At 47.7% G+C, this 12,551-nt stretch overlaps 1 protein-coding gene across 2 annotated transcripts in view; it reads right to left on the minus strand.

Annotated features, from left to right (window-relative positions):
- Window positions 1–12,551, minus strand: part of Vwf (von Willebrand factor) — a 144,038-nt gene that overhangs the window by 21,043 nt on the left and 110,444 nt on the right. For both annotated transcript variants that reach the window (XM_087904192.1, XM_087904193.1), the window contains exons 37-43: window positions 12,040–12,381; window positions 9,692–9,891; window positions 5,793–5,895; window positions 5,283–5,357; window positions 3,980–4,084; window positions 2,399–2,604; window positions 1,617–1,766 (exon numbers count right to left, since the gene is read on the minus strand). In XM_087904192.1, the coding sequence (XP_087760318.1) occupies window positions 1,617–1,766; window positions 2,399–2,604; window positions 3,980–4,084; window positions 5,283–5,357; window positions 5,793–5,895; window positions 9,692–9,891; window positions 12,040–12,381 (1,181 nt within the window). The remainder of the gene's footprint in view (window positions 1–1,616; window positions 1,767–2,398; window positions 2,605–3,979; window positions 4,085–5,282; window positions 5,358–5,792; window positions 5,896–9,691; window positions 9,892–12,039; window positions 12,382–12,551) is intronic.

The raw sequence follows: 12,551 nt of genomic DNA on the forward strand, positions 1-12,551 counted from the left end.
TGCACATGTGGACTCGTGGAGATTGTGACATCATGCACAGGCCTGCTCAAGCTCCGGACAGACAGAATCCCACCATAGGGTGGGGAAGGTGAATGAAACCCCACTGCCAGCTGAGGAGCTGGAGGCATCTGAGAGAAGAGCGTCCATTTTCTTTAATGATGTAACTGACCCCTAGTAGGTTGGCCCCACTCCCAAGGTGAGCTGGACAACACAAACTCAATGGGAGAAGAAGAAATCTCAAAGTTGGGTAGGTCATGGTGGGAGAGTGGAAATGTTGGTAATGGGAAGAGTTTGGGGAAGTATAAATATATTCAGTATACATTATGAAATCCTTAAAGAAGCAACACAAATATTGCAAAACATTGGGTGTTGAGTTTATAAAAATGAGCTCTAACACCTCTCTTCATGTCTGATAGATAACGTTACTACCATCTCTGCCAATGGTCAATGGGATGGAATAGAGACCAGTGGAGTTTCCAAGCTGGGAGCTCCCGAAGGGGCCTTTGTGGATTCTGCTGCATCCTCTCCCAAAGGCATCAGCAGTTCCGTGAGTCCCTCTGTAGGTAGCACAGCAGGCAAGTGGAAAGTTCTCCCCTTCCAGAGCTTATTCCGAAGCCCACACTTGCCCCGTCATCCTTATACCCCCAAACAGCTTTGAGAGCGCAGCCTTCCCTGCTGCGGATACTGACAGCAGCAATTGCAGGTGCATGCACCTGCCTGCTCAGCAACTCTGCTCTAACATGTCTGGCTTCACTAGACTATAGCGATGACACAGGATCAAGCCTGTGAGACTTGTCTGACCCACAGGTCTCCCTAAGGATACATGGTCCCTCCTTCTAGGGTCTGAACAACCCTCAGTGTTCTAGAACAAGTGAGAGAATTTGGGGAGTACAGGTCACATGTTCTAGACCTCAAGTGATCCCAAAATTGCCAGTCTGTGTGGAAACACTGCCATGCATGTAAGAAGGTATGATTACAGAAGACTCCGTGTGGGTCTGTTCTAGGGTGAGCTGGGGTGGTGTCTGAGGGTGGACGACACAAGGCAGATGAAGACATTTTCTTGTGGCTCTGCTCAAACCAGTATGGACTTAAAACCACGCAACAGCCACACCCACTAGCCAAGGACAGACCACAGAAGGGCCGCGGGACAATCTTTTTCTCACACTTCTTTCATTTTACCCAACCTTCTGAGGCCTGGATCTGAAGTGCTGTTCCAAACATTCATGCGTTGAAGGTTTGACCAACAGGCACCGGTGTTTAAAAGTGGGGTCTTTGAGTGGTGACTGGATAATGAGGACTCCAACTTTATCAACGGATTAAACCATGGGATGTAGAATTTCACTGAATATTAGGAGGCGTGGAACTTTAGGAAACATGGCCTCGTTAAAGGAAACCCCTCGAAATATGCTATATTCTTTCTTTATTCCTTTCTATCCATCCATCCAACCATTCATCCATCCATCCATCCTTCTCTCCTCTCTCTTTCAATATAGATAGATAGGTAGGAAGATAAATAAAATCTCTTCCTTCCTTCCCTCCCTCCCCACCCCCACATCCCTTCCTCTCTTCCTTACCCAGTGGATCCATGCAGCACCCAGCCCTTGTGCCTCACTTACCGGCTGGCAGCTGTCTTCACAGGGCTTCTGAGAGCACTGGGCCACACGCAGGCCCATGACAGTGTCCTCCATGTCGGTGCAGGTGCAGGTGTTACAGCCCTCCTCCCAGAACTGGCCCACAGGGTAGATGGTGCCTCGGTGGACACAAACCTGGTGACACAAAGTTTCCGGGAACAAACTCACTTAGAATCAATTAATCATTAGTGATATCCATGGTATGGAAAGAGTTTAGGGGATGAGAAACCATATTCCCCCACACATGTCAGTCATGGTGGATCTCTCCTCTTTCTGATTGTTATTTCTAGCTTACTGTTTGGAGTTATAGACTAAGGCAATACATGCTAACAGGAGCAGAAGTCGGGACTGCATTCTACATGGTTCCCATAACATTGAACTTAACACCAGTCTGTTAAAACATTGTAGTAGCTTGAGTGTGTGGAGAGGGAGGATGGATGCATGGATGGATGCATGGATGAACCAAAAGCAATGGACAGATGAGTACACTATTAACTACTCTCTAAATAATCCTTGCAACCATGGTATCTCCTTGGCTAACCTCGTTCAAGCCATGCGCTGATGACCGCGACTCCAGTGTCTGGCCTTGGCAAATACATAGTAGATTCACTGTCACTGCCTCCTGAGTTAATGACATTTCCCTGTGCGTGAGAAGGAAGACTGACTGCTCACCCTTGGTTTGGGGAGCAAGAGGGCTGGGAAGTTCAAATCTCCTGTGAAGAACAGTGAGTGGGCCAGCATCGCAGCCCGAGGTGGGCAGTGCCTACCTTGTCGGGGAGACAGGTGGTTGTGGTGCAACCACAGTCGTTGGTGGTGGCCGAGGCCAGGTACCCGAGTGGGCAGCTCACTGTGGAGTTGGTGCAGCTGCAAGCACACTCATACTCATCACAGCACTGGGTCTTCCTAAGGGTCGGCGTCCGATGCGGGGGACAGGTGGGTGGGGACACTCTTTTGCACTCTTCTTTCCTGCAGGCTGGGGTGGATACAGGTGACACCCTCAGTCCTGCCACACCGAGCACCATTCTCTGCTAGTGCAACATGCTTGGCTGAGGCAGGGTTCTAGGGAACCTCAGACCCAGGGTATTGAGTCGGGCATGCACATGCACTCAGCTCGGTGGCTATAGGATATTCAGGTACCCCCAAAATGGCCACTCTTCTGAATGCAGGACTAATGAGAAATACAAGGGTGGAAATCCTCATGGAGAGTGGAGAGGGCACTCAATCCCTACACTAACGTGCCCTAAGAACATGTTGATAAGGCACGGTCCTCCCAACCACAGACTCTGAGAGATACCAGACACAGATCCCTAAAGCCCAGAGGGACCAAGGCAAATCATGGCCGGTAAACATTTGCATACACTGTCAGCTAGCAGGATCCTATCCCCACCTCAGGGAGTCAGATTTCACCCTCCGGTCTTACCACTTCCAACAACGCACAAATGAAATGTTGCCAACAACACTGTCACAGCCGCAATGTTATTTTAAAGATGTTCAAGCCCATTCTTGCACCCTACACCTAATCCCAACTTCCTTATAATGTGACCCCTTCAACCCCAAAGCCTGCATCATGGAACCCAAATGATGTTCCAAAGTAGGAATCCAAGAACGTCCCTAGACTTGAAAGCGACCCTTGGTAACTAAATACAGATTTCCATGTCTCACCATGTCTAATTTTAGCCCACCTCTGTGCTAAAAATGTATTTTATGATTAAATATGTAAAAGCCGACAGAGGAAAATACCCTATTAAGTTTGAAAATAAGGTTCTGTGAGAAAGATAGGCAAGGCACTGTTCCTTCCACTCCGTAGCAGAGAAGACGAGGCCAACAAGTAACTGTTGGGTTTGAGATCTCACTGCCTGAGCCCCATCATCTTCTTTGTGTTTGTTAGCTTGTTTGAAATTTACTTCAGTGTATTGATGTTTTGTCTACATGTGTATCTGTACAACACATGTATGCCTGGTGCCTTCAGAGACCAGAGAAGAGTGTCAGATCCCCTGGAACTGCAGCTAACACAGACAATAATGAATCATGTGGATATTGGCAATGCCTGGAAGAGAACTCGGTGCTTTAAACCACTGAGCTACCTCTCCAGCACTCCTGTGTCTTGATGTACCCCCAAAATGACATGGCTGCACCCGTGTTCATATTGGTATACCTCCAGCTGATATAGCCAGGGCTGTCAGAGGACTCAAGTATGTCCTTAACCCTTTTTTCCAATTGTACCCTAAACATAGGTTCAGCTTGCTGAAAAAGGAAATGAAACAATCTTGGTCCCCAAAACAGAAGATGACTTTCCAAGGCTAGGATAGAAATGGCCCCGCAGCCGCTCCTCCCCACGGCAGCCTTACCACAGGCGAAGGTGGGTCTGCACTCTCCAGGGTTGGTCAGGGTTGGCTGGAGCCCTCCTTCACATGGAGGCACCGGAGGCAAGTTGCAGTTGACCAGGTCACACACTGACGTTCAGGAAAGAGGGGTGTACGCAGGTTTTGGTGAGGTTACTCTCTTATTGCTTGTCAGTGAGACCCACACACCCTCTCCTGTGGGTTTCTACGACTGTAGGGGGATGGTGATGACCAAGAGAGGCAGGTGGAGGTGGAGATTTAAAAAGAGAGGGGTGAAACGATGGATGAATGGATGGACGGACGGACGGACGGACAGATGGATGGGTGGACAGGGGTAGAGGAAGGTGGATGAGAGACAGCTAGTAGATGATCAGTTGAGTAGATGGTTAGATACAGAAGGAAGATGGAAGAGAGAGAGAGAGAGAGAGAGAGAGAGAGAGAGAGAGAGAGGAGGTAGATAGATAATGGATGGCATGTCATGTTACCTTCACATGGACTAATACTATCATTTGCAAAGACTTGGAGCCTTTCAGCCAAGTCTGAATTCTCTAGGTCTCAGTTTCCCCTTCTGTATAGTGGAAACTCTAGTTTACCAGGGGGTTTCATGAACTAATGACAGTACAGTCCCTAGCACATTATAGAAACTTAAATTTGTCTTTAAGCTGGGAGACTGAACCTAAATGATCCCCTAATTTTCTCTACCACTAACATTCGGGAGATCTATTTGATAATATTGTTTTCAAACCAAATTGAACCCTTTATAAGATTTGTGTTGATAGCTGATCAATTTCATCAGAATAAATTAACTTCCCAGAATTCAGACTTCCTTTCTAGTTCCTTGGCCTTTCCCTTGGTTTCTCTGCTCTCCTTTGAAGGTCCACCTTCAAAGCATGAATTAATAAACACATCTGATGGGACAGATATGAGAACGCCATTAGTGCCCTGTCATGCAGACACACTACTGTCTCCGAACTTCCTGAATTACACCATCATACTCCCACCATCACCGCCCTTCCCCATACACAGCCGTGTGCTGAAGGCCTGCACGTGGCCTTCCTCATAGCTCGCATCCTCAAAATCTCACTGGAAACGTCTCCTGGCATTTTCCTCAGCAAACCTCTGTAGCTCCAGCAATCCCCCCCATGCTGTCATGGCTCTTACATCTCACATTAAAGCCACGCTATAAGAAGCTGTCTTCTCCCGCCACCCTGTGACTAAGAACAGAGCATTTTTGGGTCTAAATGACCTGACCCACTTGGGGCTGGACTGGGGTCTGGGCCCTGGAAGAGCTGGCTGGGTGGACACATACCACACTCATACTCTGGGCAGCACCCATTTGCACTCTCCTTGAGATGAGCCACTTCACACGGGCCACACGTGGGAGCTGGGGGAGAAGAAGACACAAAATTCAGGGGAAAAAATCAACTATGGCCTAGATTAGAGAAGGTTTGCAAAGTTCTCACTCACAGAAAGCCAGCACAGACCCCCACATGGGATTCCCAAAGGATTGGGACCTTGGGACCAAGACAGGATGTTGGACAGAATGAGTCTTCACAATGGGTCTTGCTAGCATCCTCAGCATTTCCCTCCAGGGGACTCTGAGTCTGATGACAGCTCTGGGTGGAAGGACAGGGGGAGGTACAAGAGCATCTGCTCCAGGGGCCAAAGGGGACTCCTGGTCTCAGTAAACGGAAATGTGGTCTCTTCAAGAAAAACATATCCGTGTGACCTTTATTTGGATTGGCCCATCATGGCAGGTTGGCTGGAGGCCCATGGAGTCCTTCTTCCTGCAGGGGCAGCAGACATCAGCCTCACTTACCTCTGGCTGTGGGGCACGGCTGTGCAGTGCAGTTGACTTTCCTTCCACTGAGGCACACACAGATCTGACAGGGCTGATGGTCTGGGACCCAGGTCTCCAGGAGCTGAGGGGAAGAGAAAGCTAAGCAGGGGTGCAGGACACTGTAGTCTGAGCCCCAGGATCATGGGAGTCAGTCTGCTACCTATGGCTTGGCTTGCCCTCTTGGGGACCTGGAACATGGGGCATGAGGCAGGTGGGCCAAAGGTAAGAGCCTTGCCTGTCTACTTGAGTTTGCACTACTTGTAAGAGGACCCTGTCTTAGAAAGAAACATGGCAAATAGCCAAGCCGCTGACTGTTGGGAGGATGGAGGAGAGGACTGGAAGCCGAAAACCACAGAAGAGCAGGAGAGGGGTGGGGTGTGTCCACCTGTAATCCTAGCCCTGGGGAGACAGCGACAGTGGGATCTGGAGCTTGAGGCCAACCTGGGCTAAATATAAGAGCCTGAATTAAGGAAAAAATGAGGCTTGGGATAAAGTGTGGACGCGGGTGCAGCCATGTCATTTGGGGGGTACATCAAGACACAGGAGTGCTGGAGAGGTAGCTCAGTGGTTTAAAGCACTGGCTTCTCTTCCAGAGGACCTAGGTTTGATCGCCAAAATGAGGCTTGGGATAAAGGAGGAGAAAGAGGAAGAAGAAAAGGAGGAAGAGGAGATGGAAAAAGAGAAATGCAAACAAAAAAGGCGGGGGGATGAGGCTGTTGTAGATGCTATTTCAGACCAAGGCTTGGAGTCCCGAGAAGGTGCACAGGGCACTGGCTCCCTTCTGGGGCAGGAAGCTGAGAATGATAGCCGAGAAGGAGGGAGTCTTGCTGTGATGTTTCTGTTCTCTTTTATCCTTACTCATTCTAAATACGAACCTCAACTATCTAAAGAATAAAGGCCTGTCCAGCAATTAGAAAGTGGTGCCGACCACGCGGTGCGATTAACCTCCCGACCACCGAGGCACGCACAGACTCCACATGGCTGACGGTTTGGAGCCCACCATCGAAAAGATACCTCAAAAATGAGTGTTCAACTCATTCCCCTAGGATTTTTCACCTTCCTGGGAAGCTTTAGTCAAGCACACCCAAGGAAGGACACCGAATCAACTGCCCCTGAAAAAGCGAGTAAGTTCAGCCCTTGGAGATGCCACCAGTCTGACTGCAGCAACTATGCCAGCAGGGGGCGCTATTACACAGGCCCAAGCTGTTTGCAGGCTGAATTTGTCATTCACAAAGTCCAAATCAAGGCACAGAACAGGTATAAGAACAGCTGGATTTCAAGATTAAATAAAGGGGCCAAAGGAACAGGCTGCAGAGAGTATGGGGTAGGAAAACCGAAGTGCTCAAGGCCAGTCAAAAGACACACGTCATGATACGCCTCCCCCTAGAAGTTGCACGATGCATTCAGTGGCAGTGCCAAAGGAATGTAGCCCCTAGCCTGAGCCTGAGCTTCCGAGTCTCTGGGGAAAGGAGGTGCCAGGTCACGGGCACAGGGTAAAGGATGCATATCCCCCTGAGCTGAGGGGGTACTCTGAATATCGCTGCACTAGCAGCGGCTCCCGGGAGAGACCACAGCCTGTGCGGGACTCCAGACCCCATCTGATCCTACTACAAAAGCTCACATCTCCACGGTGCGTTCTGTAAAACAAACAAGAGCTATGGAAACTGGTAAATATTTTCCCTTTTCCCGGGGTATAGCAGATTTAAGCCCCGGTTATTTCCCTGAAGGAAGGTTTTCTGGGCTTTCTGTTTCAGTCTAAAAATTCATTTAATGGAAATGTTCTTCATATTAGATTTTCATTCTTTCTCGGCTTTAAAGTGGATGCTGGGAACACAGGTGGCTGGATAAGCGCTTGTTTTCTCCCATTTAAACTCTATTTTCTGAATAACTAAAACCGGCTGTGTTCTCGTCAGAGGTTTTGATTAATTCTATACTTGACTTTTTTTTTCAAATATAAAACCACTCTTATGTCCAAAATCATGTGCTTTTTGGACAGATCCCTTAATGCAACTCATATGCCTATTCCAATTTGTTGTGTGGAAAGTGAGGAAAATAGAAAGAAGGAGAAACAGAGTCAGAGAGGAGAGGGGAAAGAGAGTGCTGACCACACCAAGGTTACAATAAAAGTCACACGTTTCCTGCCTTTGGGACATGTGACACTCATGGAGCCAGGAACACTCAGCTGGAGAGCTTACTCCTCACCACAGGAGGCCAAGGAAGAGGGCAAGACCATTTCTGCCTTCGAGAGGAAGCGCTTTGTGCTTCACACAGTTTGAAAGGACCACCGGGTGTTAATGCCATACAGCCATACACAAATGCCTTGCATCATTAGAGTCCCCTGCCCATCCCGCAGGAACCCAGGAGCCCTGAGGATCAGGAAGTGAAATGTGAGGTTTTGCCAACTCATTTGGGGACTCGTATGTCCAAGGACTTAATTAGCTAAGCAATTTGAAATATGCTAGACAATTATGTCTGTGTTTCTTCCCTCTTCGCCTATTTATGGTGAGAAAAAAATGGGGCTCACTGGGATGAAGTTCAACTACTGACCTCAAGCAAGAAGCCCCACCCACTCCCCAGCACTGTCAGATGCACGTGCTCACATCAGTGTCCTCTCCGTGCAGATCTTAGGTAGTAGCTCCTCCTGAGGTCCATGGCAGAGCTGGGACAATGCAGGGTGACCTGGTGCCACCAACAGCAGTCCCATCGTAGATGCCATATAGCCCACGCCATATGAATCTCGGACTTCTCATCCATTAACTATGACATGTCCTAATGACCCCACAGGGACTTGGAGAAAATCAAAACTGATCTATTTCCTGCTTTACAATGCCACGCCCAAAGCAACGGAGCTACTGTGACTTTTGATTGTCTTTATTCTCTTTGGTTGGCTAGCTTTGTCACAAGTTCCGCCAGCTGCGACTAAATACAGAGGTAAGTTACCCCAGCTGGGGCAGTAAGGAAAAATTACTGAGTGTGGTGGCTTGAAAGAAAATAGGGAGTGGCACTATTAGGAGGTGTGGCTTTGTTGGAGTAGGTGTTGCCTTGTGGAAGGAAGTGTATCATTGTGGAGATGGGCTTTGAGGTCTCCTGTATGCTCAAGCCATGCCCAGTGTCTCAGACCACTTCCTGTTGCCTGCAATTCAATATATAGGACAGACACTTGGCTGCTTCTCAGCACCAGGTCTCTGCCTGCCACCACGTGGCATCATGATGATAATGGACTGAACCTCTGAAAATGTTAGGTGTTGAGAGCACATTCCCCTTTACTAGGAGCCAAATAGATTTTTATATCTACCACGGTTGGTGATGTCACTGACAATGATGAAGGACAGGGCCGCTATGTACCTAATCTTGTAAATATAGAGGTTATCCACTTGGAAGAGAGAAGACTACTATCATTGACCAATGAAAGGGTTGATAAATAATATGCTTTGAAAGTGTGCTCATGAGCTCCCAGAAAGCTAAAAGAATTAGCAACTCAATGATTCCCAAGCAAATCATCCCAGGAACAATGTCAGTAAATGTGCTTCTGAATAATAGAAAAGAAACACATCTTTAAAGAATACAAAGATAGCATACAAAGCACATAGTATGCCTGAACAGTGGCAGACATCATCTTATGTTACTTTCTACTTCCCTCCTGATTTCCTATATCACTCTCCGTGTATGAATAAAAATAATATTAAATGATATGCTAACACTTTGGTGTTTGGTCCCACAGCTAATTCATGGGAGACCCAAGAGCTTAACTCATATCTGTCTGAATCCAGAGCTGGTATGCATGCAACCTTCCTATTCCTCTATGATTCCTTAAGAGTCAACCCTGATGTGGGATGTGAAAGAGCCAACCCACTGAAATGGAGATTCCAGGCTCCTACCTGATGTCGGACTCCGTCCTCCCCAACACACTGAGTGCAGGCCTCCTCGGGGACACAGCTGCCGTCCAGCATGACGTGGTGTTGGGGACAGAAGCAGCCTTCTGAGGGGTGGTCCCCGCAGGAGCTAGTGTTCCCATCACAGTGCCGAGGGCAGCCATGCTCACAGTGGTTATACACCAGGGACGGTGGGCACGACATAGCTGCAGACAGAGAATATGAGGTCATTCTCCATGGCCTACACCAGCCAGAAGCAAAAGAAGCACCACCGATTCAAGATGGCCAAGCATCTGACAAACTTTCTAGAGCAGACACGATTAGTCTCCCCCCAGTGTCCACTCTCTTCACCTTCCACTGTCCTAGAATCCTTGCTTTGGCCTACGACCACTCAGAAGAACGAATACAAAACCTCCTTTGTGATTGTGTGCAGTCACATGACTAAGTTCTGACCAATTAGCTGGGAGAGGAAGGAAGTAGCCTATCGCTGGGACCCTGCAATCTATTTTGTTTTAGAAAGACAGATGTGCCTCCTTCCTGTAGTTCTGGATGAACCCTGCACTTCATACCAAGAGCTGCATCTTCAGCCTTGGGAAGATGACCGTGGCCAGCATCAGTGATGCCACCTCCCTCTGTTCACAAATGACAGGAATTCCTACTTCTCTGCTACTTGTAGCCAACTATAACCCCAACCAATAATGTGAAAGTTCTGATATTCTTTCTCTGGAATACAGACATATCTGAGACTTAAAAAATTCTCTTAAGAATCCATAGTGACGAGAAAGGCCCGGAGAGAGAAGCCACTAGGAAACTCCTTTCTCATGCTATAACCTGGCTGGGCAAACTCCCTCACATGGCCATACATACAGCTAGTGGTGGTTTCCAAAGGCCTAAAGCACAGGGGTTTTCTCTGTGTGCACAATAAACACTGCAGACATACACAAAGCAGGCAAACATAGACGGTGCTTTCCACAATGCAGACTGCAGCTTCTGCCTGCTGGTCTGCAAGCAGGTAGAGTGGAAGCCATCCCATCCACACGGACATAAAACCCTGCTGTGGAATATTATTTTAACTATGTAAAGATGTGCTGCATTTGTTTATGTTGTGGACTATTACTTTAACTGGGTAAAGGTGTGTTACATTTGTTTCTGCTGCATTTGTTTAATGGTGTAAGGGTGTGTTACATTTGTTTTGCTGCATTTATTTACTTATGAAAAGATGTGTTGCTGTTTCACCTTGCCTGCCTAAAGCACCTGATTGGTCTAAAAAGAAGCTGAACGACCAACAGCTAGGCAGGAGAGAGGTAGGCTGGGCTGGCAGACAGAGGAAATAAATAGGAGAGAACTCTAGACTCAAAAAGAATGAGAGAAGAGAAGAAGAGAATAAGAAGAAAGAGAGGGACACACCAGGAGCCAACTAGTCAAACAGCTGTCAGATAGACAAACATAGAAACAGCAGGAAAATAAAATGTACAGAAAAAAAACAGTTAAAAAAAACAAAATGTAGATAAAGAGAAACATGCTAAAATAGAGCTAAGAAAAGGTTGAGCAGTCATTACTAATAAATATCTGTCTCATGATTTGGAGCTGGTTGGTAGCCCAAAAGAAAAGGCCTGGTACAAAAAACTCAAGAACTAAGAAATGGTTGAGAAGGCAGGGGACTAATCTGGTTCTTTATTCTACTCTGCCAAGCCTGAGGTGCGGGAAGACTAAGAGAATAGCTGATCACTAGATGAGATGCCCACGTCCACAGCTTCTGGTCAAGGATGCGGATACTCTGTGCTGATGGACTCTGATACACCAACATGTACAGAAAGTCAATGATGCCACTTGACATAGAGTAGGATGTTGGTGTTGTTTTCACACTAGCATCTTGCAGGAACAGAATCCACATCTGATTCACGCTGGTAGTCTGTGCGTTTCAAATGATAAGCAAAGGGCATTAATTAGGAAGGCTGCCTTGACGGGGCGAGGTCTACACTAGCATTTCTCTTGGTAAATCAGCAGTTCTGAGGAATCAAAAGACAACATGTCGTTTCCACTTCAAAACCCTGTCTAATGGGTGTTCAGTCCCCATTAGTGGAGTTTCAAATTCTATGTTACTGATTACATAATACTAAACTGTCTAAAACACAAAATTCACAACTATTTGAATTAAAGGAATACACTTTTATCTCCATAAAAATTCCACATTCAAAGGGCTTCTATATCTACAGTCTTGTTTGATCCTAACTGGAATCCTAAGAGGAAACACTGATCTTCATTAGGAAAATGAGAATCTGAAGACCAGAGAGTGTGAGCGATCCCATATTTAATCTGTTTCCAAGGTTGAGGGAGCGCATACGGGGACTCACCGCAGAAGTCAGGTGTCCTCCAATCAACACAGACCCCATTGGTCCGACAGAGGTGGGCATAAGAAGCAATCACCTCACACACTCGCTCCTGGTGGCAACTGTTTTGCTGGCAGATGGCATGGAATGTGGCTGGAGCGAGGACCTTGTGGCATTCGGCAAACAGCGCTGAGAGAAGGACCTGGCAGCGGGAGCTCTCAGAGACGGGACACTGCTCCTCGGGAACAGGCTGGCATGTGTGCCCTGGCTGCTGCACCATCCATTCCTGAATGAGCCTTTTCCAGTCGGTGGTGACCGTGCCATCCCGCAGCATGAAGTCATTGGCCCCGTTCTCATCACAGATTCCTAGAGCAACCAAAAGAGACAGCAGTGCCAGAGACTTGGTCCTTCTCCACCCTCAAGGATGGTCTGACCCTCGCCACTGGATGCTTGACACAGGATTGAGTGAGATAAGCGCCAACCTCCATACATCCAGCAAGCATGGCTGGGTTTATAGCACAGAAGAGGAGCGGAGC

Source organism: Myodes glareolus, chromosome 3 (assembly GCF_982192425.1).
Source record: "Myodes glareolus chromosome 3, mMyoGla1.1, whole genome shotgun sequence".
Lineage (NCBI taxonomy): Eukaryota > Metazoa > Chordata > Mammalia > Rodentia > Cricetidae > Myodes > Myodes glareolus.